Source organism: Apium graveolens, chromosome 6 (genome assembly GCF_009905375.1).
Source record: "Apium graveolens cultivar Ventura chromosome 6, ASM990537v1, whole genome shotgun sequence".
Taxonomy (NCBI): Eukaryota; Viridiplantae; Streptophyta; class Magnoliopsida; order Apiales; family Apiaceae; genus Apium; species Apium graveolens.
Window position 1 is genome coordinate 286,605,021 of NC_133652.1, and position 26,368 is coordinate 286,631,388.

At 36.1% G+C, this 26,368-nt stretch overlaps 2 protein-coding genes, 3 non-coding genes and 1 pseudogene across 5 annotated transcripts; 4 read left to right on the forward strand and 2 right to left on the reverse strand.

The window, feature by feature from the left end:
* Positions 1-12,016: 12,016 nt before the first annotated feature.
* LOC141668063 (uncharacterized) lies at positions 12,017-14,287 on the forward strand. Its single transcript, XM_074474751.1, has 3 exons — positions 12,017-12,228; positions 12,545-12,773; positions 14,008-14,287. Exons 1-3 carry the CDS (start codon positions 12,192-12,194, stop codon positions 14,051-14,053), a joined length of 312 nt encoding a protein of 103 aa, XP_074330852.1. The 5' UTR covers positions 12,017-12,191; the 3' UTR covers positions 14,054-14,287.
* Positions 14,288-15,198: 911 nt separating this feature from the next.
* On the forward strand, positions 15,199-15,270 carry TRNAP-CGG (transfer RNA proline (anticodon CGG)). The gene has a single exon. It is a non-coding gene; the product is annotated as a tRNA-Pro (tRNA).
* A 92-nt stretch (positions 15,271-15,362) lies between these two features.
* Positions 15,363-15,434, forward strand: TRNAP-UGG (transfer RNA proline (anticodon UGG)). The gene has a single exon. It is a non-coding gene; the product is annotated as a tRNA-Pro (tRNA).
* A 1,717-nt stretch (positions 15,435-17,151) lies between these two features.
* TRNAP-UGG (transfer RNA proline (anticodon UGG)) lies at positions 17,152-17,223 on the forward strand. Its single transcript has one exon. It is a non-coding gene; the product is annotated as a tRNA-Pro (tRNA).
* A 1,412-nt stretch (positions 17,224-18,635) lies between these two features.
* Positions 18,636-19,950, reverse strand: LOC141666161 (rust resistance kinase Lr10-like). The gene is made up of 2 exons (XM_074472157.1): positions 19,841-19,950; positions 18,636-19,656 (listed from the first exon to the last, which is right to left on the reverse strand). Exons 1-2 carry the CDS (start codon positions 19,948-19,950, stop codon positions 18,636-18,638), a joined length of 1,131 nt encoding a protein of 376 aa, XP_074328258.1.
* A 3,231-nt stretch (positions 19,951-23,181) lies between these two features.
* Positions 23,182-26,269, reverse strand: LOC141664201 (rust resistance kinase Lr10-like; annotated as a pseudogene).
* Positions 26,270-26,368: the final 99 nt, after the last annotated feature.

The following is a 26,368-nucleotide window of genomic DNA, read 5'->3' on the forward strand; positions in this document are numbered from 1 at the left end:
CATCCTCTAATTGCTGATCTGATACTAAGTTCTGATCAACAGCCATATCCTGATGCTCACCTAAAATCTGATCATCAGCATCTTGATGCAGAGAAGGTGTTAGTGATAACTCAGGAGTTTGAACAGCATCAGTAACAGGTGTTGTGGAAGGATTATTTGCTGTTGGAGCTTCTAAGAAAAGTATTTCAGGCACAACCAGGTTCTGAATATCAATTTCAGCACTTGTGCCTGGATCAACAAGAGACATAGAAGGTGAATTAGCCTTGTCAGATACAGGTTCCTGAGATGGAGTTGATGGAGAAGAAGTGACTGGAGCAAATTCCTTGTCTTGTGAGATCAGAGATTCCTGATCCCCTTCCTTAGCTGCTTCCTCCTCATCATCTGAAACTGGCCTTTGTGCCCTCTGTTTCTTGTACTTCCTTGTTGATTTGGATTCCTTGGGAGTTTCAGGAACCGTCATTCGTCTAAGCCTCTTGAGAAGCCTAGAACCCCCAATTGCAGAATCCGTCTGAGAAGTTGCCTTCTCAGCTTCATTTACCACAGGTTCTGAAGAGGGAATCGGTTCCTCAGAATCTGAGTCATCTCTCAAGGTGATCCTCTTCCTCTTCTGAGATGTTTGAGGAACAGTCTTTGTTCTCTTTGGTTTAGAGGATGTAGGCTTCACAGTAGGTGCTGAAGAAGAAGGTTGAGCAGTCTGTGAAGTGGAGAGATAGGATTTGAGATAAGTTCTGAGGGTAGGTTGAGTAGAATGAGAGGTAGGTACTGAGGTTGATGGATTGTGGTTATGGTGAGTTGGTTGAACATTTGAGTAAACAGATTTGTAAGTAGCAGGATCAGCATTTACCAGAATCTGTTTCACAGACTGAGGAATCTGTAATTGTCTCACCATTGATTTCTTTGTGTCAGCATTTATCAGGTCGTTAAAGTATCTTTTTGCAACCTTAAAAGGTGGGGTTTGAGTGCTGACTAACTGGGGTTCAGCAGTACAATACGTATAAATAAGTTGACAGAATCTAGCAAAATAAACAACATCTCGATCCTCTGTCATCCTATCCCCAATAAAACCAATTATTCCAGTTGCAAAATCAAAATGAGTTTGATGGATAATAGCATGCCCGATGTGCTGACTCAGAATTGGGATGGCATCAAAATTTGAACACTTGTTGCCAAAAGCCTTGGTGATGCAATCGAAGAAGAAACTCCATTCTCTTCTGATATTAGCCCGTTTCAACTGTCCAAGTTTCGTCAGACTCTTTTCATATCCCAAATCAGTCATTAACCCCCGAAGTTCTGATTCCTCTGGTATAGAGAAGGTACAATCTTCTGGAAGATGTAATGCTCTTCGTACTGTACCAGGAGTGACTACATAGGATGAATCACCCACTTGGAAGATAATACTGGGAGTTCCTCGTTTACCACCATCATCAAAAACTTCAGTCCTCCAGAACCGCAGAACTTGTTGACTTGAAAATAATTCAGGCTGAGTTAAGGCGTACCCAACCTCACTATGTGCAAGAAGATCTTGCACAAAATGCAATTCAGATGGAGCTTCAGCATGATCAAGAATTGCAGCATAGTTGTTTGGAACAAACTTTGCTCCATCAATGATTAAATCCTTTGGTGCCATGTGAAAAAAAATATTGAAATTCAAGTATGCCTGTTAGGTGTTTGAGATAATGTCTGTATGAAAAACCAACGTGAGAAAGAATGAGAAAGAGAGTAAAAGTAAGAAGAGAGATAAAGTATAAAGAAAATAAAAGATTAAAGAAATCTTCTCTCTGTTGTTCTTATACTCTGGAAAAAAAATGTTACCGTTGAACACCTGTCAGACATGCAGTAATAACGGATAGTTACTGGGCTCGAGAAAACAGGAATGATTACTTACCCAGTTGCCTTGTTTCAAGGAAAAACCATTTCAGTTATCAAGAGACACAGTTTTAATTCAAAATTGAAACCGTTAGCACTGATTGAATTATTTTTCACTGCAACATTAATATTCTGAAAATGAATCATGTTAAAAATGACCGAGATAATTTCGATGAATAAGTGCTGACAAAGAATCAGAACTTAAATAAAGACAAAATTTAAAAGGTCATCAGAATATCAAGCAGGATTTAACAACACAAGATAAAATAACTCAGAGACAAAATCTTGAAGTAAAAACAGTTTTCATTAATATATCAAGTCAATACATATATGAAATAGAAATTACATCAATACAAGATTTTCCCTAAGCTTCTAATCCTAACGTCAACAGCTTTAGTCCTAGCTAAGAAGCCTGACAAAGCTGAGGATGAAGAAGAACAGGAAGAAGACGAGATTAAGTCATCTTCCTCTTCCTATCTTCGACAAACAAGATAGCGAGTCGAATGATTCGCTCTTGCTGACGGATACGACGAAGGTGAAGGTCTCTTCGAACGGCCACCAGATCACGTTTGATAACCTCTGGAAATTGAATCCAGAGATTGTGAGGGATGTTGGTGATAGGGTAGGGAGTTGGAATTCCATTCAAAAAGACATGCACAGTCTCATCACCATAATTGTGGAACCAGCCAAATTCAGCCATTTGTGATAGTAAATGAAAAACAAGACTGAATTTGTGATACAAGTGTGATGAGAAGACTAATGTGAAGTGGCTGTGTATATAGGCAAGAGAATGCCAAGAGACGTAAAGATATTTAATGCTGACAGGTAGAATTAATTCTACCTCGTCTCCCTAGACTTTGAAAAAGAATAACAGTCATTGGAAAGAGGAATCATGGTCTAGACCGCACAAGACACAAGAAACAGTGGACTGTTCAAGTACAAAACCATTAATCCTAATTATAGTGACTATTAATCTTCCACTTCAACATATGCGAGTACAAACTGAGACTGTTATTAAATTTCATTCAAAGATAAGCCAAGTAAAGGATTAGACTGAGAAATCAGAACTTAGACCTATACCAGAACTTAACAGTCATCAGAACATAATTTCTTAACTCGAAAAAGGAATGCTCATCTTAGTAAATACTCATACAAGTTCTTAGTTATGAACGTCAGAACTTAATCATCAGAACGTGTAACTAGAACTTGTCCTCAGAATTTGTGCAAAAATGACACAATGACTGTTTATCTAAAATAACATAGACCACCACAGAAATTTTCATCATTCAGATGGAGTGATTAGTGTGTGCATTAAGCTAAATAACAGACAAAGAGTAAAGTCTGATCCACTTCAGTACATCTTAGAAATAAGTCATAATTAAAATTTTGCTAAAGAGCTGTCATTATCCTGAAACCTACTGATAAATGAGTTCATGCATGAGTCCACCTCAACTGTTTTTGTGCTAATTTTATGCATCTTTAAAATTCTCTTTTACAGTGGCTTCTCAGTGTAAGTGAGTCACGACTGCTTATCAGAATTTATGCTATTATCAGAGTATTTCTCCAGTAATCATAGAGTGTGAAAAGTCACCAAGAAAATATTTTGCTTTTCTAATGCATATTTACTTAATACCAGCAATGCACTTGGGTCGTCCCTTTCACATTTTTACTCTAGATCTCAAAGGAGTACCTGATTTTACTCTTAAATTTTTTTTTTTGCTTTTTCTTTTGATAAGAGAGGTCTATCAGCACTTAGTGCATTCAGCAGTTTTACTAGTATCAGAACTTAACAGATGAGTAGCATTATTCTAATTTGTGACTTAGTAATAAGATATACAAAGTGAACTTAACTAAGCTCAATTATCAGAATTTGCTAGTGTCATAAGATTTCCACTGAAATAATTACTTCTTCCATGGAATCATTTGTTTATTGAAGACTAGTAGGTCAGTATCTAGCACAGTTATCCTCATAGGATTGAATAGTTACTGAAACAGACATATCACTTATCAGAGTTTAGAAACATATATCAGACAACAGTCAGTACTTAAAGACATTTATCAATTAATGCACAGAATATACAAAGAGATTAATTCTGTAAATACTGATCATAAAGTCTGATAACATAAAACAAGTTTAAGCAGATTTAGAGAAAGAACCTGAAATCATTCCAAGTTTATTTACCAATTTTGTAAAGGTAGCTTCACACAGTGGTTTTGTGAAGATATCTGCTACTTGTTGATCTGTGGGAACAAAATACAATTCCACTGTACCTTCATCCACATGTTCCCTGATGAAATGGTACCTGATGCTGATGTGCTTTGTCATAGAGTGTTGAACTGGATTACCTGTCATAGCAATAGCACTTTGATTATCACAGTAAATAGGAATTTTGAAATATGTTAACCCATAATCCAGTAACTGATTCTTCATCCAGAGAATCTGTGCACAGCAGCTTCCTGCAGCAATATACTCTGCTTCTGCAGTTGATGTGGAAATTGACTTTTGTTTCTTGCTATACCAAGAAACCAACCTGCCTCCAAGAAATTGGCAGCTTCCACTTGTGCTTTTCCTGTCAATTTTACAACCTGCAAACTCTGCATCTAAGTAACCTATTAATTTAAAATCTGATTCTCTAGGATACCATAATCCTAGATCAGCTGTTCCTTTAAGATACTTAAAGATTCTTTTTACAGCTGTTAAGTGAGGTTCTCTTGGATCTGCTTGAAATCTTGCACAAAGACAGGTAGCAAACATGATATCTGGTCTACTAGCAGTTAGATAGAGAAGTGAGCCAATCATACCTCTGTAATCAGTAATATCTACTGAATTACCAGTATCCTTATCCAGTTTTGTTGCAGTGGCCATGGGAGTGGATGCACTTGAACAGTCTTGCATTCCAAATTTCTTCAGCAAGTTTCTGGTGTACTTAGATTGACAAATAAAAGTTCCTTCTTCACTCTGCTTGACTTGAAGGCCCAGAAAATAACTAAGTTCTCCCATCATACTCATCTGATATCTTGACTGCATTAGGTTGGCAAACTTTTTGCAAAGTTTGTCATTTGGAGACCCAAAAATAATATCATCAACATAAATCTGAATCAAAAGTAAGTCCTTGCCATGGTTGAGATAGAACAGTGTTTTGTCAATAGTTCCTCTGTTGAATCCACTTTCCAGAAGAAACTGAGCTAAAGTCTCATACCATGCTCTAGGAGCTTGCTTAAGTCCATAAAGTGCTTTATCAAGCCTGTAGACATAATCTGGATGTTTGGAATCTACAAAGCCTGGAGGTTGTTCAACATATACTTCCTCTTCCAATTCTCCATTGAGAAAAGCACTTTTCACATCCATTTGAAAGACAGTAAACTTTTTGTGAGCAGCATAAGCCATGAATATCCTTATGGCTTCTAACCTAGCAACTGGCGCAAATGTTTCATCATAGTCAATTCCCTCCTGTTGAGAATATCCTTTTGCAACCAGCCTTGCCTTGTTCCTTATAATTATGCCATCACTGTCAGTTTTGTTTCTGAATACCCACTTTGTACCAACAACCGATCTATTCTTAGGTCTTGGCACTAAGGTCCAGACTTTGTTTCTTTCAAATTCATTCAACTCTTCCTGCATTGCTTGCACCCAATCAGCATCTTGAAGAGCTTCTTCCACTTTCTTTGGCTCAGACTGAGAGAGAAAAGAATTGTAAAGACATTCATTCGAAGTACCTGTTCTAGTTCTGACACCTGCCTCAGGATTTCCAATTATCAAATCAGGTGTATGTAATTTTGTCCACTTCCTTGCAGATGGAAGATTTTCTCGAGAACTGGATGCTCCCCCATGATTCATGATGTCTTCGGTTTCATTTTCTGATGCTCCCCCTGAAACTATGCTCTCTGAGTTGGATCCTTCAGTATTTAGATTTTCAGTACTTGGCTTATCAGAACTTGACGAATCAGAATTTGAAGAGCCAGATGTATGTTCTGATGCTTCTTGAGATGTGATAATATCTTGAGTATGCTCCCCCTGCATTGGTGCATCTTCCTTTGACGTAGTCACCACAGTTTCAATAACATCAGAGTTTAATCCATCAGAATTTACAGTATCAGGACTTAGACTGTCAGGACTTGAGGTATCAGAATATGAATCTTCATTTTCAAATCTCAGCTGATCATGATCAATGCAATCTTCAAGTCCAGTGATCTTCTTGTCATCAAAAGAGACATTGATAGATTCCATGACCACTTTTGTTCTCAAATTATAGACTCTGAAGGCTTTTGTAGAAAGTGGATATCCAACAAAGATTCCCTCATCAGCTTTTAGATCAAACTTGGATAGCTGTTCAGGATGAGTCTTGAGAACAAAACACTTACATCCAAATACATGAAAGTATTTAAGATTTGGCTTCTTGTTCTTCACCATCTCATATGGTGTTTTTCCATGCTTGTTAATGAGTGTTGCATTTTGAGTAAAACAAGCAGTCTGCACAGCTTCAGCCCAGAAATAGGTTGGAAGCTTTGCTTCTTCAAGCATTGTTCGTGCAGCTTCAATGAGAGTTCTATTCTTCCTTTCAACAACTCCATTTTGCTGTGGAGTTCCAGGAGCAGAAAATTCCTGTTTTATTCCATGATTTTTGCAGAACTCTTCCATTATCAGATTCTTGAATTCAGTGCCATTATCACTCCTCAAAATTTTCACAGAATCTTTGATCAATTTATCCAGATGTTTGACATGATCAATCAGGATAGATGCAGTTTCACTTTTTGTGTGCAAGAAATACACCCATGTGTATCTGGTGAACTCATCTACTATGACCAACGCATATTTCTTCTTTGCAATAGACATGACATTCACTGGACCAAATAGATCAACATGAAGCAGATAATAAGGCTCAAGAATTGATGATTCAGTCTTGCTCTTGAACGAAGATTTTCTTTGTTTAGCCTTCTGACATGAGTCACAAAGACCATCAGGAACAAACACTGATTTTGGCAGTCCTCTCACAAGATCTTTCTTGATCAGTTCATTTATCTTGTTGAAGTTTAAATGAGAGAGTTTCTTGTGCCAATTCCAGCTTTCTTCAGTTGAGGCTCTACTTACTAAACAGATTGCAGAACCATCAGAACTTGTTGAAAGCTTAGCTTCATAAATGTTACCACGCCTGAATCCCTTCAGAACAATTTTTTCTTTAGATTTACTAACTATTTCACAATGTTCTGCAAAGAAATCAACATGATAACCTCTGTCACAGATTTGACTTATACTCAGTAAGTTGTGTTTAAGTCCTGAGACCAGAGCTACATCTTTAATGATGACATTCCCAAGATTGATATTGCCATATCCCAAAGTTTTTCCAATGTTGCCATCTCCATAAGAAACACTTGGGCCAGCTTTCTCCACAAAGTCTGATAGCAGGGCCTTATTTCCAGTCATATGTCCTGAACATCCACTGTCCAGAACTAAAATATTTTTCCTGTTGCCCTGCAATCAAAAAGACCACTAATTATTAGTTTTAAGGACCCAGACTTGCTTGGATCCTTTGGCCTTTTTAGGTTTGTTAACATTTGCAGCGGATTTAGCATCAGATTTTATGTTAACAGTTTTCTTATCAGAACTTATACTACCAGACTTTGAATCAGAACTTACACTAGAAGGAACAACAGAAACTTTCTTTAAAGAAGGTTTTATTTGATAATAATCATAGTACAAACTATGATATTCCTTACAAGTATAAATGGAATGCCATAAACTACCACAATGAAAACAAGGATTTTGTGGTTTGTATCTAACAGACTGACTCTTAACTCCTGATTTTGTAGATAAGGAGTTAATATTCTTATTCTTCCTGCAAAAAGAAGCCAGATGGTTAGAACTTCCACAGTTATGACACGCTTTCCTAGGAGCATCAGGAACAGATTTATAGTTATTGCTTTTATTCACACCTTCCTTTCCATTCCTGTTTTTCCTAGGTGATTTTACCTTGTTTACATTCTTAACATCTTTCAGCTTATGCTTAAGCTGCTTCTTTGTCATTAAGCCTATGTTAACTTCAGCTGTCTTTTCCTGTTTTAGTTTGTCAGAAGCTAATTCCTTTTTAACTTCTGATTTCTCATTTTCAGATTTTTCAGTTACAAACTTAACAGGTTTTAACTTCGGCTTTTGCTTATCAACAGGCTTAATTTCTACAGTTCCTTTTTCATTTTTATTTTCTCCATAACCTAAGCCCTCTTTCCAGTTTCCACTGCTTAGCAAATTTTGAGTTGTTTTGCCAGAGTTAGTCCAAGTTCTGATAATCTCTCTCTCCTTTTCTAACTCAGTTTTTAGAGATTCATTCATTTTTAGCACTTCATCCCTAACATAAAAAGCATCATCTCTATCCTGCTGAGTTTGATGGAACATGACTAACTCTTTTTCTAAGAAATCATTTCTTTTCCTAAAAGCAAGATTTTCAGAAGTTAATCTTTCACATGTTAAAGTTTGATCTCTATAACTAACAAACATGGTTTTAAGATATCTTCTCAACTCATTAATATCATCAGTATGAAAAGCATAAGTAGTCTGAGGTACCTTTGTTTCAGCAGCTTCAGAACTGCTCTCAGAACTTGATTTATCAGCATTTGCCATCAATGCATAGTTCTCCTCACTTTCAGAGTCTGAGGTGTCTGTCCAGCTTTTCTGCTTTGTGACAAGAGCTTTGCCTTTGTCACTCTTGGTCTTCTTGCAATCAGGAGATATGTGGCCTTTCTCACCACAATTATAACATTTAACATTAGCGTAATCTCCTCTGTCAGACTTTCCTCCTCTTCCTTCAGATCTTCTGAAATTCTTCTTATCAGAACTTATGCCTTTCCTGGAAAACTTATTTCCCTTCCTGAACTTCCTGTATGCAATCTTTGTGATTCCTTTCACCATAAGAGCACACAGCTTCATCATCTCCTCATCAGCATCAGTTTCAGGCAAGCTTTCAGAATCTGAGTCATCATCACTCTCAGAACTTGATGACTCAGTATCAGACTTTATGATAAGAGCTTTACCCTTGTCTTTCTTTGAGGAAGGTGGTTTGGGGGATTCCTCTTCAGCCTTGAGAGCAACTTTCCTTGACTTTCCTCCTTTCCTCTTGCTTCTTTGTTCCATCTCAAGTTCATGAGTCTTGAGCATTCCATAGATTTCATCAAGAGTTGTTTCATCAAGATTGTAGTTGTCTCTTATTGTTGTTGCCTTCAAATCCCAACATTCAGGAAGAGCTAACAGGAATTTAAGGTTTGTATCTTCAAGATCATACTCCTTATTAACCAATGACAAGTCATTCAAGAGTTTGACAAATCTATCATATACATCAGTCAATGACTCATTAGTCCTAGAGTCAAAGTGTTCATACTCTTGAGTGAGTATTGTCTTCCTGTTCTTCTTAACTGTTTCAGTTCCTTGACACCTTGTCTCCAGTGCATCCCATATCTCCTTAGCAGCCTTGCAGTTGATTACCCTGTTTGACATTACATTATCAATGGCACTATGCAATAAGTGTCGTACCTTGGCATCCTTAGCAATAGATGCTATATCTTCAGCAGTGTAATCACTCTTTTCCTTTGGTACGGTCTTTGCTGCTTCACCTGCAACTACAACAGCGAGCTTGGTAGGTTTGTGAGGCCCTTCCTTGATTCTATCAAGGTATTCTGGATCTGTTGCTTCCAGAAACATGGTCATCCTTACCTTCCATATGGGATATTCAGATGGTCTCAATATGGGAACTCTGATAGTCTCATATCGACTCTGAGTTGATGTCTTTGATGATTCCTCAGTTTTGGTAGGCTTAGTTGGAGTTTCTGTGTCAGACATGATTGTGTTTGGATCTTTAACTGTATGTGTGTTAACAGAAGGCTCTGATACCACTTGTTAGGTCACACTTTCACTGTAGAGGGGGTGAATACAGTGTTTATTACAATCAAATCAAACTTCAAGAACTTATGTAACAGAAAACAAACTTTATTTAAACAATAAACTCTGTTACAATCTGGAACTGTTATCTCTCAGTGATGAACAAAATATCACGAGAGCTGCTAGGGTTACAGTAAATAATATTCTCGATAATGATAACACTTATAGTGTAAACCCTATATCTGTGTTTATATACTACACAGTTACAAGATAATCGCTAATTGATATGGAATATAATTCTGCTTCCTAATATATATCAATCAGATATCTTCTATTCCAAGTATTCCATTCTTCACGGAATTCCTTCTTCATGCATATCTCTTCTTATGTTTATCTTGATCTTCTTAACTTCAATCAGCTACTGTCCTTATCTGATCGTTCTTCAGCACTTAAGTTCTGATATCTATCTCCTGATGCTTATCTCCTGATAACATAAGTACTGATATCTCTTAAGTCCTGACTTCCAGTATAAGTACTGATCAACAGTTAAGTACTGATTTATCCTGTTCAAATAAGATCTGAAATCTAAACATAAAACATATTAGCCATGACATTATCAAATATATCTAACATAGTGATCGAGACAAACCTGAGCCTATGACATTATTTACATAGGACTTACCTAATTCCAAATATATTTAACATTTCTCAGATACCTAGACATAACTATTCTCGTCAACACGGGCTGAAAATGAGGTTCATGAATAATACCGTTCTCGTCAACACGGGCTGAAAATCACGTTCAGCAATGCGTCGCTATTTCCTTGATCCCTTAGAATATGATGACCATCGAAAGAAAACAGTCGTCAAACAAATTTAGTCATCGCGCGTCCAAAACCAAATCATTAGTCTTTTCGTGCTACACTGTGAACGACAACCGCTATTCCAATCAACCACGCCTATGTCACATTCCAAAACTTATGCAAATTTTTGGTGAAGTCCAATACTTGCAAATGGAAGCCCATACCCACGCCGAATATATCATCATCAACCTAGTTCTTGTTTTACATGGTGTGTATTTTGAAGATGTCGTCTATCTCTTTTATCGTAAAAAATGATTTTGTAGTTGCTCTCTTCATTATCTAACGTAATGACCGATCCATAAAGACATGAAATTATGGCCAATTCATAAAGATATGAACTGAGATAAGAAATAGAACTATTAATCTATTGAAACTAAACGAAAAAGGTTGAAGAAATATTGGGTTTTGTTTGGTGGGCATGTAACTGCCAGTAGAGATTCAAAAAAGATGTAACTGCCATGGAGGAAAACATGTGCGTGTTTTATTCATTACTTTAATATGACTAGTTTTATAACGGTGCAATGCACAGGAGCATGTTCTAAATTGCACTAGTTATTATTACTTTAACTCTAATTGTTGTGGTTTCTGTATGTAAGGAATAATGAGTAATTTTGTTCATATTCAAATATTTTTACATACTCATCACATGTATTTCATAATTATCAAAAGTTGACATGCCTTTATGTTAATTTGTAATAATAACATATATTTCAACAATTTTTGCCACTATAGAATCTGTTTTCGAAAGTTTACATGTGGTATTTAGAAGAAAATAAATAAGTTATCCATGAAAAGATTTTTCTGGATAAAGGTTATATGATTTTTTTTAACCAAATATTCTTATAATAGAGAAATGGTGGTCTTGTATGGGGTCATACTTTTGAAGTACTCGGAGCATTTTCTTCATTGTTTATCAAATATATAATGGCGTTTCCCGGGTAAATTTACATGACATGACACAATTTAGCATATCTTATGAATGGAAAAGAACACTAAATGTAAACATATGTTCTACAGAAAGATGATAATATAATAGAGAAATGGTGCTCTTGTATGGGGTCATACTTTTGAAGTACTCGGAGCATTTTCTTTGTTGTTTATCAAATATATAATTGCGTTTCATGGGTAAAATTACATGACATGACACAATTTAGCACATCTTATAAATGAAAAAGAACACTAAATATAAATTTCTTCTTATTCTTGCTCTCAAGGGTCTCCTCTGGCTCACCAAATAATCTCTGTTACCATTTCCCATCAAAGCATCTTTCTATGCATCTTTCTGAGAGGAATGATTCAAGTTGTATGTAGTTTATGTTACGAAAATCTATTTTGGGTACGGACGGGGTTACATGGAAAAAACTTGAAAACCATTGCATTGACGAAAAATTCTTAAAACCAATTTACAGCCCAAAAATAAAATTTGTTGGAATGCGAAGATGCTAGGCAATTCCTAAATAACACCCTGCTGAGTTGGATACAACTAATTCCTTTTCTAATCCTACTCGGCTACAAACCACCCTACCTACCCCATATATATACACATACAAAACTCACAACTAAACACACATACACAGATTTTTCAACAACAAAACACCATGAGTTACCCTCCTGTTGGCAATCCTCCTACTCAAGGTACCCCCATTCTCAATTCTTGAATATATACTTACATGTTTTATGTTTTTTACATAATATGTGATCTGGGTTTTCTTGATTTTGCTGTATTTCTTGAATCTTGATTTGAATTTATGTAATCCATGTGTTTAATTGTAATGGGTTTTGTTTAGATTTTGATAATCTTGATGATTTTGATAATTTTGATGATTGTATGTATGTATATGTATTTATGTAATTCATGTGGTGAATTGTAATGGGGTTTGTTTAATTTTGATAATTTTGATGATATTGATGATTTGGTGATTTTGATGATTGTGTGTATGTGTATGTATAGGTTATCCACCACAAGATCAGCCTAAAGATGCTTATCCACCAACAGGGTATCCTCCACAAGGGTATCCTCAACCAGGGTACCCTCCACAAGGGTATCCCCAACCGGGGTATCCGCCACAAGGGTATCCCCCCCAAGGGTATCCGCAACAAGGGTATCCTCCTCAGTATGCTCCTCCTCCACCTCAGCATCAACAACAGCAGAATTCCAGCAGTGGCTGTCTGGAAGGATGGTACTTTCCTACTTTTCGACTTCTTGAGTTTTTGACATTGTTTATACTCCTTTATCTGTATATGTGTGTTTATGAATGTGTGCTTTGTGAATGTTTGGGTTGATTAGGGATGAGATCTGGGTTGGGAAGTAGAATGTGTTAGATCAATGTTTTTGACTGACAAGATTGCCCTTGTGTTTTGTGTGATCAGGGGTAGTTTGGTAATTTTGTGTTGAGAATATGCTTCTGTGCTGGTTATGATTGCTAATTTGTTTTTATTTAGTTAACCATGGTGTGCAACTAGTTGTGATTATTATATAGAGACTGAATGTGGAGTCTTTTAGTTGACTGCTGTTTTATTGTAGTACCACTTGTTGTCATCGAATATTATTAATATTCTAATACTGTACTTTACTCTGAAATTGTTAATAATGCTGTTGGTGTTTGGTGTCATATGCTTATGTTTTGTACATAGACACTCTTAGGGGGTTTGCGTTTAATTTATCCTCCATATCCAAGATGGAGATATACACCCAAGAATTGTGTGTTTGATTTGTTTATGATTTTCTGTATTTTGGGTTATTGTGGAAATACTTGAAAAGGCACCCTTGGATAACAGATAGGGTTAAACCTCAACAATTAATTGAAAGGGATTTTTTTAATGTTATACATTTTGATTAAGAAAAGGTCTCATATACTTACAAATTTATAATTAGAGTTAAAAGAAAAAGAATGTATGTTTGGAAATTTGTGCTTCCTCTTTTTGATATTTTATTGCACTAGTATCTTGTAATTTTAAGAAGTTATAGTATGAAGAGGTTAAACACGACTTTTAGTGTTGTATTTCAAGATTTTGCAGAAGTGCAAGTATTATTGTAGTCTCAAGCTTACACACTGCTCCTAAAGTCTCATTAAATAGATTAGATTAGAAACCAGTTCGGCTAAACCTGTATGTTAAAATTGAGTAAAACTATGTTTTACCTAGGTATAAACGAAACTTTATTGTACTGTGTTAAATACTGTATGTTGTTTGATTCAAACCTTTGTAAAAAAATATTGTTTTACTTCTGGTGCATTGTTTGTTACAACAACCAAAACATATTTAGTGATTTTGACTTCTGTACCAAAGGTTCTTCAGTTCATGACAAGGACCTTTTGGAATATTTAATAGTTGTACCTGTTGATATTTTATTCGCATCTGCCATTAAATAAAGATTGTATTTTATTCTAATTAACCTTCTGAACTATTATGCAGTTTGGCCGCCCTTTGCTGTTGCTGTCTCCTGGACGCCTTCTTTTGATGAGAATCTACAATGAATAATCCTCAATTGATTGCTGAATTTGTTCTTGTGGCAGGGTCCTCTCTGCTCGACATTTATTTTGAAAAATAATTTGGACTAAGATTTTGAAAATGTATCTCGGTGATTTTTCTTGTGTTGGTATCCCTTGGATTGATATAGGATTGTAAATGTTCAAAGGTTACTGTTTTTGTAACATGGAAGTACACTTGCTGCAATTTCCAGTATTCTTATTAAGTTGTGTGATCTTAAGAATGTGAATTAATTGATGCTTCTCGTTAAGAAAGCCGATTTTTTAGGTATAAGCTTTTCTTTTCTTGCCAACAATTTTTTATGCAGTACTTTTTTGTCCAAAGCGGATCCTTGCTGCTGTTGTGCTAAGGATACAACACCATGTGCCTTGTTTGTTAGCTTTAATGAGTAACACTATGAATATGAAACAGATGTTGGCTTCCTTGATATCAAGTGGAGCCCTGTTAGAGTTAGTTTTAGGCTTTTTTTAAAAGGTTTTTTGTACCAAATGTAGTGCTGAGCCTTTGCCAGCTTTGCTTTAGTTTGTAGTTTTAACCTATGATGCCATTGATTTGTTTGCTAGATCCATTTTATGTTGATGGATGAGCTTAAAGTACGACGAGTGTGTTATATTATGAATGAGTTGAATTTGTTTGGTTGATATCGAGAATGGTGATCTATTTGGAGTTGATCAAAATAGATCATCGTCGCCTTACAGACCCAGATGACATACATGACTTTGATCTAAGACATACCTGACCATGATCCAGATAGTTTTACATTGTTCACCATCTCTTTAATTTGATATTACGTGAAAAATGTCAAGTATCTAGAACTATCTGATACATAGAGAAGGCAACAGTAGTTTGAAATTTCGACTATGATCACGTAAAATCTATAATATCTCGAAGAAATACTGTGGGAAATTAATTAGGTAATTTAAACTTGTAAACTCAATTTATCGAGCTCCTGTAAGGGCTTTAACCCTTAACACGTAATAACTTGGCTCTAATGGAGACTATAGATCCCACATCACACAGAACTTCAGAATATATGGTTCAAGAACAAATTAGTTACAAAAAAAAAAATTAAATTATCCAAGAATAAAAATCAGTTAAGAAAATCAAGACACAATTGGGCATTTGGTCTAGTGGTATGATTCTTGCTTCGGGTGCGAGAGGTCCCGAGTTCGATTCTCGGAATGCCCCTTTCTATTTTTTTTTCTTTTTTATTCCTGAAAAACATGAGGCAACCTGTATTTCATGGACTAATAAGAAAAGGCGATAATTTGACCACTATAGGGCATTTGGTCTAGTGGTATGATTCTCGCTTTGGGTGCGAGAGGTCCCGAGTTCGATTCTCGGAATGCCCCATCGGTAATTTGCGATTTTGATGAGGTTTGTAGTTATAATTAGTGGGTTTTGTACACCGAATACACATTAAATTCTGTTGCATTATGATTTTCTGGAATGCTAATTCTAGGACTTATGAAGAATCTTGTGTGCATTTGCTTTGCAAATTCTATGAACTTATAAAGTGTTGTTATTTATATCAATGCTATATATCATGCTGTGCTGATTAATCTTGAAAGTGTTGGAGAAATTGATCGGTTTCTTGTTATTATGTTGAATTGGTTTGAAAAGGTTTAAGTAGACTGAAACATGGAAGAGGTTGTCACTGTGGTTGTTCGAATCTTCTGAAGGCCTGTGGTTGTGTAACTGTTCTGCTATTTGCATTGGTTGCGCAGGTACATAAACAAACTACATTTTTACTCGAGAAAATACCTAAAATTGATTAGGCAGATTATCTAGATATTATAAAATTATTCTAAATTGTTGTATGAATACGGATTGATTACATCAATGAGAAAGTATGTTTTCCCCTAGGGAGGATGTTCCTGATATGTAGTAAATAAAGGTAAAGAAAAACATAGCTAGATGAAGCGCCGCTAGTTCTGCGCTTACATTGCTAAATGTTTCATCACAAACTAAATCACACCATCTGCCATGTTTCACTGCTACTCGTGGCCTCCCTATATCATTAAAAACTGAAGATTGTCCCATGGACGTCAAAGTTTAGAATGTTAATGGCGTAAATAGGGGAAGGACCCTGGGATCATAATAGGATAGGATCTTTAGAGTTTCAAAGAATGTGATGAATGAGGATTGTGATGTGTTCAAAAGCATTTTTCGTCGAGGACTACTTCTCGATTTCTTTTGTGCCTGTGAAAGAGGAGAGTGGACGGTAGGGAGAATTGAGAAGCAATATGAGTGTGAGTGTATTAGTACTTGACAGTTAAAAATAAAGTAAAATATGACATTAAAAAATAAAATTACTGGAACACACATTTATCTGATAATTATCAGTGGTATTCCTGAAATCTGCTTCAAGAATAACAATACAGATGTAGCAAAGAACCTGTAAAAAGTTCAAATTTTAGAAGTACATTAGGCATAAGAAATGTTCTCAGGTTTATACAACTACATATCCGTAAAAGTTCTCTTAAAAACTTCAAATACTCTGCTCAAATCACAAAAATATCTTCTGGTCGGAGAAAATGCAGGAAATTGGCCTACCCCTAGCATATCCATTTTTATGTATTTTAATATCTTTCTGGACCAAAATTATAATACCAATGATAATTTGATATCGGTTTGGCCAAGTTGTCTTCCGAGGACCAGAGAATTGAGTCTATGAGAACAATCCAATGCCACAGACACGTAATTTAGAAAAACAATATATTAATAAGTGGTATTCCCTGCTCCCTGATTCAAGACTAACAGCGCAGTTGAATGCAATGTAGAATACGGGAATTCACCTGAAAACATGCACAGATGCGCTACTAGCTTATTAAGGCAGCTTTTATATTAGTTTGTTACACTAAGGTTTGAAAACCTATATATGACAAAGCTTTTATACCAGTTCTTTGAAGGACGCTCAGTAGGCTTCATTTGTATGCACCATAATGCTACTATTATCATTTTCTTTACCAACTTCCTTTCTTCCTCTGCTACACCTTCAATATGAAGCTCTTTTCCTTCACTTTATTGGTCGTATACCCACGACGGGAAGTGAATTTTTCCACTAAAGGGCATTTGGTCTAGTGGTATGATTCTCGCTTTGGGTGCGAGAGGTCCCGAGTTCGATTCTCGGAATGCCCCCTAGTCCTTTTTACCACGCCTTCCTTAGCTGCTTAGTTTGGTCCTTGGGTGGTTTAGAGCAGAAGCAAAATCCATGCATTAACATTGAGAACTCAGCTTTTCCAAGTCTGGTTCTGAAGTGGTTTGACGCACAGATTCATTCAATTAAGGTACCTTATGGACTCTGCAGCACAAGTTGGGGAGTTTGAGAACAATACTTCCAAGTAGATAACTTTTTATTTGCCAGTGATAACTTACTAATATCGACGATATACTATGTTCTACTTAATAATTTTGAAGGTGTTGGAAGAATTGATTGGTTTGTTGTTATTCGTTTGGACAGTTTTGGTAGACTGAGACATGAAAGACGTTGTCACTGTGGTACTTCAAATCTTCTGTCGGCCTGTGGCTATGTAACTGTGCTGCTTTTCGCATTAGTTGCCCAGGTAAATAAAAAACTACATTTTACTAGAGAAAATACATGAAACTGATAGGGATATTATCTACGTATAATGAATAAACTTTAAATTGTTGCATGAATATGGATTGTTTACATCAATGAGGAACTATGTTTTCCTTGGTGAGGATGTTTCTGATATAGATAGTAAATAAAGGTAGAGAAAATGTAGCTAGACGAAGAGCCCCTAGTTCTCTTACATTGCTAAATGTTTCACCACAAACTAAATCGCACCCTCTGCCATCTTTCACTGCTACTCGTCGCTCCCCTTTATCATTAAAAACTGATGATTATCCCATGGACGATACAGGAATTGTCAAAGTTTAGAATGTTAATGGCGTTAATAGGGAAGGACACTAGGATCGTTACAGGTTAGGATCTTTAGAGTATAAAAGACTGTGAATTGTGATGAAATGAGGATTGTTCTGTGTTCAAGAACCTTTTTCCCTGAGGACTACTAAACCCCCCCCTCCCTTTTCTCCTTTTTGTTTAAAGAAAAGTAAAAAAAATATCAATCCAACATTTTTTTAATATTATCAATGGTATTCCTGAAATCTGGCTTCAAGAAAAACAATGCAGATGTAGCACAGTACCTGTTAAAACTGACAGTTTTAGTAATACAGTAGACAAAACAAGTGTCTTAGCTTTATAAAAGTACAAATCCTTAATAATCCTCACAAGATCTTCTTGGACCAAAATTTCAATGCCAATGATAATTTGATATTGGTTAGGCCAAGTTGTGTTCTAAGACCAGAGCATTGAGTCTATGAAAAACAATATATATTAATAGATGATATTCACTGCTCCTGATTCAAGACTAAAAGCGCAGTTGAATACAATGTAGAAAACAGGTATTTACCTGAAAACATTCATAGATGCACTGCAAGCTTATAAAGGCAGATTTTGTACACAAGTATGTTACACTAAGGTTCCAAAACCCTATATATGACAAAGAATTAAAACTTGAGTAAAACATTCATTCCTCAGCTGGCAGTAAGTTGAGGGAAGAGTGAGTTGAGTTGTTTCCCTTAGCAGGATCCTCTTCTGGTGGATAAAGAAAAGGTTTAGGAGGCATTACCAAGTGGTCAATATCTCCTTCTAGCATTTCAATAACTCTGTTCATTGAAGGACGCTCACTAGGCTTCATTTGTATACACCATAATGCTACTGTTATCATTTTCTTTACCAACTTCCTTTCTTCCTCTGTTGCATCTTCAATCTCAGGCTCTTTTTCTTCACTATATTGTTCATATACCCATGACGGAAAGTGAATTTGGCCAATATGATCCACAAATGGATTCAAATTTTTACTTCGGCCAGCCATTTCTGTAAGCAACATTCCAAAACTATAAACATCTGCTTTATAAGAAATTCTACCAATGTTTTTGTAGAACATCTCGGGAGCCATGTAGCCAATCGTTCCTCTTGGTGCAGTAAGAGTTACAATGCTGTCATCTGTGGCATATGATTTTGCAAGTCCAAAATCAGAAATGACTGGATTGAAATTCTTATCAAGAAGAATGTTGTGAGGCTTGATGTCGAAATGCAAAATCTGAATGTCACAGCCTCCATGTAAATAGTCAATTCCACTTGCTACCTTGAGGGAAATTTCATACTTCTCCCAACTCAAGGAAATAATTTCTTCTTCTGTTCCTTCTTTTCGGAAAATATACTTCTCCAAAGATCCATTAGGCATGAACTTATAAACTAGAGCACGTTTTGGACCTTCGAAACAAAAAACAATGAGTTCCACCACATTAACATGATTAATCCTTCCACTTGTAGCAACTTCATATTTGAATTCTTGACCAGTAGCCTTAGACTTGCCCAGTATCTTAACTGCTACTAAATGACCACTACGAAATTTTCCTTTAAACACAGTGTCAAAAGCTCCTTCATCAAGCTTATCTCTAAAATTATTGGTGATCTTTTTGATATCTGAGTACGCATATCTTATAGGCATCAAGTTGTTTTGTGCTTGAAGAAATGGCCAACACCTGCATGGTTCGTGCAAATGCAACTCTTAGTCAGTATGTCATTTGTTTGTAAATTATATACAAAAATTATGTCTTATCATGTGTGAGGTACTCCTTAAAATCATAATAACAAAATGTCTCCAAATGTCACCTTGTCATTGAAATCAAATATACGAGTTGCAACTGACAGGAACAAGTTTTTTACTTGCACGAAATTGAAAGATGACCAAGGTTGCAGCGCTTATAGTTTCCAAAAGTCCAAAGATGTTGATCTTTATTGAAAGTATCACAAGAGCCTGTTCCAGAAATAGCCATGTCGCACTTTAGGCAGTAGAAGTAACTCCAAGGGATTTCAAATCCATAATTAATTGCATTGCGAATTTCTGAGAGATTAGAAAAGATGTTAGTAAAAGGAGACTGTTGTGAGATCCAAGCGACCTTGCTAATCCTGCAATAGTAATCCATCTCTGATAAAGGTATATATCCAACCACTACATAACCATAAGAATAAGCATAATACTCCCCTAATACTGAAGCTGAAAAAGAAGAATTTAGTGAAGTAATATTGATGTATCGGGTAGAAATTACTGGAGATGGACATTCTATCAATTCAATAGGCTGATTGAGCAAACTCAAAGGGTTTTTTCTAATTAAGGGCAAGTCGGTTTCTGCAAACGAAGGAAACAGAAGAGAGAAAGAGCTATTCTTTTGAAGGTCTGGATCAGTAATCCTAACCGAAAGTTTATCATAATCAATACTCTAAACATTGTAGGGCTTATCTGGAAGCAAATAAAAGATGGTATGATTATTGATACGAGGCAGCTCATAGCTGAAGAAAGTCACATTTCTGGTGATCACCTTTCAGTGTAAAAGGAGAGCTTATGTTTTGGATATCACCGCAAGAAGAAGAGCAAGATGAGCTTATAAATGATAAAACTGTAAAGATGAATATGAATACAGAAGGCATTGTTTTCCAATCCATATTCTTCTAACTTAACATAAAATTAGGCAGAGAATTTTTTTTTCAGAAATGTGTTATGTTTTATTGTAATGAAACTCTGGCCTTTCATTCTGAAATGATTCACGTTTTAAAATTTTGGAAGGCCTAATTTACTCCATGGGTTTCAAAGTATATGTTTATCTTTCCTGGGTACTACTACTGCTCACAATAATAACAATAGTAGCGGCAAAATCAGAAGTTGCAGGTGAGGAGTGTGGGATGAAGAGATGCTCTAAGCATGCCCCAGAAATTCGGTTCCCATTTTGGCTCATAGACCAGCAGCCTGAGCACTGTGGCTACCCAGGTTTCCGAGTTTCTTGTCATGAAGGAAAAACTTTGCTTCACTTAGAAGACCTTGTAAATAATTCCCTCCAAAAAACCAGTTTTTCTTGTCTAAAGAGGTACCTATTTTTCGATTAGTTACAAGTCTCAAAAGATAGGACTTGATCTTTCCCAATCTGCCAACAATCTGAAACTTGTTTCTAAGTCAAATTTATTGCCCGCAGCAATAGCTCATCCCCTTGGAGGACTATGTTATGATAATGTAACATTTTTCAGTTGTTCCTCGAGAGTTGTAGATTTCCTTTCACCTGTAATGCTCACTTCCCTTAGCAAACAAGCTTTCCCAGTCTACTATTCCGATGACCTCACATCCACTACTCCATCCGTAACCTCCTGTGCCAAATTATTTAATTCTTCTCTCCCAGTTGATCTTCTCTACAAAGGTCGAATTATCATGGACTGGTCAACACCAAATTGTAAAATATGTGAAGCCAAGGGGAAGTACTGTAAGCTGTTAAAGAATAGTACTAGCAGTAACATTGGAACAGCTGATAACAATATTGCATGTTTACAAAAAGGTATATTAATTACAATATTAATTGGATTTGTTAATCACCTGCCTACTTTCACATAATGAGGTATAACCGATGTAAATCATGTATGCTACTCTTCTATGTATTAACAGGTTGACGTCACGTTTCAATTAAACCCATGGCGGTCATAATTCCAGGTGCTACTCTTTTTGTGCTTGTCCTCCTAGACAAAAGAAATATGATGAACAAAAAATTAAAATGTTTTTGGCGGATTACAAAGCCATGAAACCGACAAGATACTCCTATGCCGATATTAAGAGAATCACAAGTCAGTTTTGTGATAGATTAGGAAGACTAATGGGGAAGACTTTATAAATGAAGTGGGCACTATAGGGCGAATCTATCATGTTAAAATTGTTCGCTTGGTGGGATTCTGTGCTGATGGCTGCAATCGAGCTCTTGTTTATGAGTTCCAACCTAATCATTCTCTAGAAAAGTTCACATACAGCGGTAAAATTCACCAGAACAATTTCCTTGGTTGGGAGAAGATGCAAGAAATTGCTCTAGGCATTGCTAAAGGAATTGAATATCTTCACTAAGAGTGCGCTCAGCAGATCCTGCATTTTGACATCAAACCTCATAATATCTTGTTGGACCAAAACTTTAATCCTAAAATATCTGATTTTGGTTTGGCCAAGTTGTGTTCCAGGGACCAGAGCATTGTGTCTATGACTATGGCTAGGGGGACCATCGGCTATATTGCACCAGAAGTATTTTCTACGAATTTTGGGAAAGTGTCATCAAAATCAGATGTTTATAGTTTTGGAATGTTATTGCTTGAAATGGTGGGAGCAAGAGACAATAATGCAGTGGAAAACATTAGTGAGACATACTTTCCCGAATGGATTTTCCATCGTTTGGAAGGTGGAGAAGTAGCAATCCGAATAGAGAAAGAAGAAGATTCAAACATCGCAAAAAACTGACAGTTGTTGGACTATGGTGCATAGGGTGGCATCCTGTGGACAGACCTTCAATGAAACAAGTTATTAATATGCTAGAAAGACAAGACTGCCCAACAATGCCGCCAAATCCTTTCAAATCATCAAATGTAAGGCCATTTGCAAATGATCTAGAAGTCATTTCTGAATCTGAGTGACTAAAATTACATAACTACATATAGATTGTAAAAATTAATACCTTGAAATCCAATAAATTTTATAGCTTATAAGTACTTGTGAATATTGAGTATTATGAAGATGTCATCAAGTCTATTTGTGAACAATATTTTACTAATGAAATTGACAGCAAGCCACTCTTATCCTACATGCCCCTTGTCTAGTTATAATTCCCTGTAAATTTTATGTTGATTCAGAACTTCATTTGATATCTGGTACTGCAGAGAGCTCTGAACTTGTTTAGTAGAAGCTGTTGTTCAACAACTTTTAATGATGTAATTTCAGCTGAAAGCCTGATATCAGTATCCAGCAGAGAACAGAGTTCTATTTGCATCTAGATGTATGTTACAAATTGAAGGATAGATAAAATTAAAACCAATCAAGGCTGAAGCTATAAACATCCAATTAAAACGTATATTACGACCTATGTATATTACGAAGTGTTTCATTTCTTTTGCTAATTGAACACGCTCACAACCCCACCTTGTATCTGACAATATTCGAATCCTCAACTACTGTCAGCGATGGTACCACCAGACCAAAATAAATTCCCAAACATGTTATTTGATCAAATCCATAATTTCAAATGAAATCCAGGTTCCCTACGGTCCATAATGGTATTCCTGACTCCTGATTAAAGGTCTAACAACACAGTTGAAACAATGTCGAATACAGGAATTTATTTGAAGACATGCACAGTATGCACTACAAGCTTATAAAGGCAGTTCTTGTATTAGTATATTACACTAAGGTTCAAAAACCATATTTACGGAAAATATAACACTTGAGCATTCACTCCTCAGCTTGCAGTAAATTGGAGGAAGAATGAATTATGTTGTCTATCTCAGCTGGATCCTCTTGTTGTGGATAAAGAAAAGGCTTAGGGGGCATGACCAATTGTTCAACATTTCCTTCTAGCATCTCAATAACTTTATTCATCGAAGGTCGCTCTGTAGGCTTCATTTGTATACACCATAATGCTACTATTATCATTTTCTTTACCAACTTCCTTTCCTCCTCTGTTACATCTTCAATCTCCAGCTCCTTTCCCTCACTGAATTGGTCGTATACCCATGACGGGAAATGAATTTGGCTAACATGATCCACAAATGGATTTAAATTTTTCCTTCGGCCAGCCATTTCCATCAGCAACATTCCAAAACTATAAACATCTGCTTTATAAGAAATTCCACCAATATTTTTGTAAAACATCTCGGGAGCCATGTAGCCCATTGTTCCTCTTGCTGCAGTTAGCGTTACAATGCTATCATCGGTGGCATATGATTTTGCAAGTCCAAAATCTGAAATGACTGGATTGAAATTCTTATCAAGAAGAATGTTGCGAGGCTTGATGTCGAAATGCAAAATTTGAATGTCACAACCTCGATGTAAGTAGTCGATTCCACTTGCTTTTCCCAACTTAAGGAAACAATTTCTTCTTCTGTTCCTTCTTTACGGAAAATGTATTTCTCTAAAGATCCATTAGGCATGAACTCATAAATTAGAGCACGTTTTGGACCTTCGAAACAAAAACCAATGAGTTCCACCACACTGACATGATGAATCCTTCCGCTTGTAGCAACTTCATTGATGAATTCTTGACCAGTAGCTTTAGACTTACCTAGTATCTTTACTGCTACTAAATGACCACTACGAAGCTTTCCTTTGTACACAGTGCCAAAAGCTCCTTCACCCACTTTATCTCTAAAATTATTGGTGATCTTCCTGATGTCAGAGTATGCATATCTTATTGGCATCAAGTTGTTTTGTGATTGAAGAAAATCTTCAATGGTGTCGTACATTGATAGATGCCTTCTCCTAGCTCTGTAAACCAACAAAGCGAGCAAAAATGGTATTCCTAATGAAAATCTTGCAGCGAATATTATTTCTGCAATTTAACCATGTTTCAAGGCAAAAACCAAAGAAACAGACAATTCAAAGATAAGTTAGCATTAAAAAATACAAAGCAGACCTTGTAATGCCTTTAAAGATGTATACAAATACAAATACTAGTGATGCTTTTATAAATTGAATTTCTTTTATATCTTCTTCACCTGCAGTGCTCAGTTACACTTGCACAATCCAATATGCTCAAGTATATGTAGATTCAAATATAATTCTACAAAAACAGATTGTTCTACACTGTGAAATGCTTGTGGTCAGTGATTTATAATTTGAGTTCTATAATTCCTAAAACTTTGAGTTGAGAGAGAAAGAAAATGAAAGAGAACTATCTTACCAAATACTTCTTGAGTCTCTTTGCCTGAAAGGCAACAAACAGAAGAACAGATTCAACACATAGATATCACTTAAAATGTCTTAGTTAAGCAAAGACTGGAAAACTCACTTCTCAAAGTCTCGGCTATGACATGCAAGTTATGGCCTGTGCCTACATAGTTCATGAATATCTCAGTTAGTAACTATAGTTATTGTAAATTATTCATATAAGCATGTCTAAGTCTTGTATTTCCAAGTACACGAAAGGGCCAAGATTTGTACTCACATGAAATCGAAAGATGGTATGAGCTTAAATGTAGAGGGTTGCAATCCTGTGAGTTTCTCTGTTGTGTTTCACAAACCCAACTACGATGATCCAGTTCATAAGTATAGCAAAAGAAATTTTCATTGAAAGCAGCTTCACACTTTAAGCAGTAGAAGTAACTCCAGGGGAGTTCAAATCCATAAACCATCGCGCTGTGAATTTCAGAAAAATTATTGAAGACCTTACTAAAAGGGGAGCGGAGTGAGACCCAAGCCACCTTGTTGATCCTGCAATCATCTTCCAGTTCTGATATGTCTAGAGATCCGGTTACTACGTAGGCATAAGAATAAACTAATTTCCTTCCAAATACTAAAGCAGAGGAAGAAGAATTTGGCGAAGTAATATTGATGTATCGGGTAGAAATAACTGGAGAAGGACATTCTATCATTGTAACAGGTTGATTTAGCTCACTCAAGGGCTCTTGTGATCCTTGCCTCGATAATTCATAATCTCCTATGGAATGAATGGGGAGAGAAGAATGATTATCCCTCTGCAGTCCAGGATCAACAACTCTAATCGAAAAATTGCCATAGCTAATGCTCTCAACATAATATAAGTGCCTATCAGGAAGCAAATATAGAGTAGTACGATTATTGATGCAAGACAGCTCATAAGTGAAGAAAGAAGCATTGCATTTCTGATGATCACCTTTCAGTGTAAAAGGACAGCTTATGTTTTGAATATTTCCGCAAGAAGAAGGAGAGGCAGCTTTGCAGCATGGCAAGCTTAACAAGGAATATATTATGAATGCGAATACTAATGAAAGATTTGTGGAGTCTAGAGCTGCAAAGGACAATCTCCTCCTGCCCATATTCTTCTTTCTCAGCCAGATGGTTGTGACTACACTTATACCTGGATCGACGTTTCAGTACAAACTATCTTAGCCAATAAACTTCAGTAAGATCTTCGATAATTACAAAAAATTCATTGGGGATATCTGCACTTGCACTAACTTTATGGCGTACTCCTTCTGTCCCACCATACAAGTCTCTTTTGAAAAATTTACTCATATTAAGAAAGCAGTAATTTGATGATGTATTTTCACTTATACCCCTCATAAATGTATGAATGTAGTCTCTTACTCCATCCTCGTTAATTGTTTTACATATTTCAAGGACAAGTATATTGGGAAAAAAAAATTCTCTCGAAAATGAGTACTATTGTGGAATGGAGGGAGTACCTAATTTAAATCTACTTAATT

Bases quoted from the DNA above. Each gene is read 5' to 3' on its own strand.
- LOC141666161 (XM_074472157.1), bottom strand. From the start codon at position 19,950: ATGGCTATTTCTGGAACAGGCTCTTGTGATACTTTCAATAAAGATCAA. The intron at 19,657-19,840 runs GTAAAAAACTTG...CGAACCATGCAG, and splicing joins CATCTTTCAATTTCGTGCAA to GTGTTGGCCATTTCTTCAAG.
- LOC141668063 (XM_074474751.1), top strand. From the start codon at position 12,192: ATGAGTTACCCTCCTGTTGGCAATCCTCCTACTCAAG. The intron at 12,229-12,544 runs GTACCCCCATTC...GTGTATGTATAG, and splicing joins TGGCAATCCTCCTACTCAAG to GTTATCCACCACAAGATCAG. The intron at 12,774-14,007 runs GTACTTTCCTAC...ACTATTATGCAG, and splicing joins AGTGGCTGTCTGGAAGGATG to TTTGGCCGCCCTTTGCTGTT.